Genomic DNA, 4077 nt, shown 5'->3' with positions numbered 1-4077 from the left:
CTACCTGTTTCTTGAGGTTTTTAAGTTTCTCGTCTTGATTGTGAATGTCAACGGATACCGATGTATATACATCCTGCTTTACCTCCTCTTTCAAGTCATCTTGTAGGGACTCCTTGAGATTTTCAGTAAGAGTATTCAGCATAGGGGGTGAGCTTATGATGATTTCAGCCAGAGTATCGGCAATACTATTAATAATGCCGGTGTCTGATAATAGTAAATCTTTGATCTGAGTTGCCAACTTACTTTGTGGCGTGTCAGCGGTAGGTTCACTGGCACGGGCGCCATCTTGGATTGTAGGCATTGATGGTTTGGAGCTTGATCTATGTTTTTGCTTGGAGCTCGATCTCGTTTCTGGAGCCTTATCACCCATGCCAAATCACCAGGAATCGGTGGTCTTATGATGTAAAAATGAGACGAAATTTTCTGCCGCAACTAGTTAAAGATGTGTTTTTTGATGCTTCGAAGCGGACAGGTTAAAAAAACATGTCTGCCACTGTCATTACGCAATATCATTGCCACTCAACCTTACAAAATGATTGCGGTATTTCTCTGTTGATATCATTTTATTTGATCATTTCAATCTTTATTGCAATCATTAAAAAACATACAAACTTTAAGCACAATGATTGAAAAGAAAACACATAAACCAGACTAGAGAATGGAGAAGACAAAATGCCATCCCCATATCTCCGCAGGTGCATAAATAACAATACATACAAAACATTCAACACTGTACAAGAAAATAAACCTTCAGTAAAATTCATTTTTTTTAAAAGGAATAAAAGACATTTTAAAAGGGGGATCCAGAAAGTCAAAAAGCCAAAGCATTATTCGACAGACCAATCGTGGTCGTATTTTGAATAAAAAATTGTATATGAACCCAATATTGCACGTTTACTTATTTCTTTTTGAAGTTTTTTACAAATCCTTTTCTTTTGCTCGCCCTTCGGTGTTATAAGAGGGAAAATAGAATCAATATTGCACTTGTTTTTGTCAGAGATAAGGCCTCGACTGCAAATTTCAATACATAGAAGTTTGGCGTCATAATTCTGTTCCCGTAAGTCCATGATCAAACCAGCATATTTGTTCGTCTTGTAGACATGAGCATTGTGAATGTGAATGAATGAATCTTTATGAATGAATCTTTATTTCCATAATAAAAAACAACAAAATACAAAGAAATTCAACATCATAAAAATAAAACAAGACAATTATGGAGGAGATGATCGAAAGGCCAATAAGGCCAGCATTGAACATCCCTTACAGAACTAAATTAATACAATAACAAACAAGCATAGTATATTAAGCCTATCACACAAGAACAAAAACGGGGCTCCAAGAACTAGTTGTAAAATGAGATTAGGTGTTTTTTATATTTTTTTCGAAAATGTTTGATTGAGTTTGCTACTTTAAGGTTATCGTTCAGGGAATTCCATAACAGTGGGCGGTAGTCCTGATTGAATGATCAGTGAATACTTTCTTGTTTCTTGTTTGATTATACTTATTACTGTTTCTTGTGTGATAGCTATGAATATCGGATCGTTTTAGAAAGAAACTGTCAAATGAACATGGCAGTTGTTTAATAGAATATTTATACATGTATACACCTAGTTCTAGTTTGAATATATCATATATATTGAGCATATTGAATTTATGAAATAGTGGTCCAGAATGGCTTCGATAATGGCTATTTGAAATAGTTCTCATGGCCCATTTTGGAGCAAATGTATGTTATCAAGATATGTTTTACATGCATTCCCCCATGTAAGTATACCATAATTAATATAAGGCAAGACAAGCGTACAATAAAGCGTGTGCAAAACACGCCCAGGTATAAAAAATTTCAACTTGTTTATCATACCTATATTCCGTGAGATTGTTTTTGAGATTCCGTTGATATGGTTTTTCCATGTGAGATTTTCATCGATAATTACACCTAAAAATTTGGTTTGGTTACCCTTTGCAAGTTTGTACCATCCAAAGTAATCTCTCTGTTTTCTTGTGAATTATTTATCGAAGTCATTCTAGGGGTACCCATAATCATGTAATTAGTTTTACTAGCATTTACAGAAAGTTTGTTTGCTTTAAACCAGTTACTCACTTGGATAACTCTTTATTTATTAATGACATTTGATTAGCAATATCATTGCTTGAGTATAAAATTGTCGTATCATCAGCAAACAATACAAAGTCTAATATCAGTTTTGTTCAAAAGGGATGGTGAGCTCAATGACAATTATTTTTTTGGAAGGGCGGTTGACGAGGACCAGATCAGGTCTTTGTTGGGTGGCCAGGATGTCAGGTGGGATTGTGGTCCCAGCAACTTTACAAGCACCAGCAAGATCGCAATAGAAGGTCCAGGAGGAATCGCTGACTTCACGAAGGGTGTCAAGGATAATGCGGAGAACAGAATTATGGCGCCATGTATAACGACCTTGTTGTAACATTACTTTACAGTTGTTCAAAACATGTTGAAGTGTTTCCTTTTTGCCACAAAGATCACATTTAGTGTTCATTCTTTTACCCCAATGACTCAAGTTGTTTTTGGTTGGAAGTGTGTCTAAAAACACATTCATGATAAATTTCATGACACCTTTTGGCATGTTAAGAATATAACATTTCCAAAGGTAATCGGCATTCTCAAAAAGGGCTATACGCAACATGTCACCTTGCACAACAAGGTCCTTTAAGTGACCAAACCATGTATCAGAGATTTCTTCCTTGATTGACTTGATCAAAATCTCTTTTTTCTTTTTGTAAGAAGTTGGCAGAGATACGACATTACAATCATCAATCTTGTTCTGCGCATAATTTAAAACAGAAAATTTCCTAGACCATTGAGATTCCCTGGCGAGCTTTGAGTCGAGAGCATTGTTAACCTTCTCGCCCCCTTAAGCCTTGATGACAAAAGGGCTGAAGCATGCGCTTCAAGGTACAACTGATAAATAGATTTTACATCAGTTAAATGAGTAATATGGAAAATTTCTGGGGCTGCTGATCTTGCCAGCCCAGACCAACTTTTCATGAACTTATGTACAGTTGCATCAAGAGCAAGAAGATTTGTCTTTGTGATGTCATGAACCATGAGGATAAACCGGCACGAGGGAAGAAGATAGTTTTTGTACACATTGAACTTGTGTTCCCCTCTGACAAGTAACTTATCAATTCTATCAAGCCGGGTAACAAGGTGGTCTCTTACATGACCAAAGACTTCTTCCTGCTTTCCTGAAAAGCAAACATGCGAACCCAAAAATTTATGCGGGTCATCTTCAATTGAGTTAACGTCATTACCAGAAAGATTATAAACAATAGGCGTTGGTTTGCCACTGACAATAGACAAAGATTTACATTTAACTGGTTTTAGTTTGAGGTTCATGGACTGTGTCCAGGAAGATATTTCATTCAAAATCCGCTGATGAGTTTTTTTGTTGGTGGTAATCAAGTTGAAATCATCAGCGAATGGAGTTGTAATGTACTTTGTGTTATGTAAAGAGTAACCAAATTTTTCATTCACCTGCAGTTTTTCTAAGATGGGATTGAAAACGGCAAGGAAAATAATAGGGGACAATGGGTCACCTTGAAACACTCCTCTATGAAAGCTAAAATTTGTGGATTCCCAGTCTTGGGTGACCACCTTGCCTTCAAGCCTTGAATACAAATTTTCAATATAGCCTTTAATCATCGGAGGAAAATGAAATCTGGCGAGTGAATGTCTAATTAGATCATGATGCACAGATCCAAATGCGTCTTCAAGATCGAAAAATGTTATGTGACACGTGCGGCTATTATTTTTGGCATGGCAAATTATTTCGCTGAGAACTTGGTTATGTTCGATGGCGCCATTAATCCCGCGAATGAACGCCTTCTGAACAGGCGAGTCAATCAGTTTGTTTTCAGTTAAATAGTCAGTTGTCCGTGAAGCAAGTATCTGATGGAAAGTCTTTCCTAGGACACTGGAGAGTGCAATCATACGAAAATTTGCAGGATCTTCGTGACTGCCTTTTTTGTAGATTAATGTAATAGAAGATGAACACCAGGATTCAGGGGGAATTTGTGAGGTGGTTAACAGTTTGGTGT

General features: G+C 36.7%; 1 protein-coding gene across 1 annotated transcript; it reads right to left on the bottom strand.

Annotated features, from left to right (window-relative positions):
- Positions 1-2198: 2198 nt before the first annotated feature.
- Positions 2199-3085, bottom strand: LOC140163336 (uncharacterized). The gene is made up of 2 exons (XM_072186734.1): positions 3019-3085; positions 2199-2890 (listed from the first exon to the last, which is right to left on the bottom strand). Exons 1-2 carry the CDS (start codon positions 3083-3085, stop codon positions 2199-2201), a joined length of 759 nt encoding a protein of 252 aa, XP_072042835.1.
- Positions 3086-4077: the final 992 nt, after the last annotated feature.

This window comes from Amphiura filiformis, chromosome 10 (assembly GCF_039555335.1).
Source record: "Amphiura filiformis chromosome 10, Afil_fr2py, whole genome shotgun sequence".
NCBI lineage: Eukaryota > Metazoa > Echinodermata > Ophiuroidea > Amphilepidida > Amphiuridae > Amphiura > Amphiura filiformis.
Note: the sequence above shows the minus strand (reverse complement) of the source record. Positions and strands in the feature narration are given on the sequence as shown.

Bases quoted from the DNA above. Each gene is read 5' to 3' on its own strand.
- LOC140163336 (XM_072186734.1), bottom strand. From the start codon at position 3,085: ATGGTTCATGACATCACAAAGACAAATCTTCTTGCTCTTGATGCAACT. The intron at 2,891-3,018 runs GTTGGTCTGGGC...TCAAGGCTTAAG, and splicing joins TGTACATAAGTTCATGAAAA to GGGGCGAGAAGGTTAACAAT.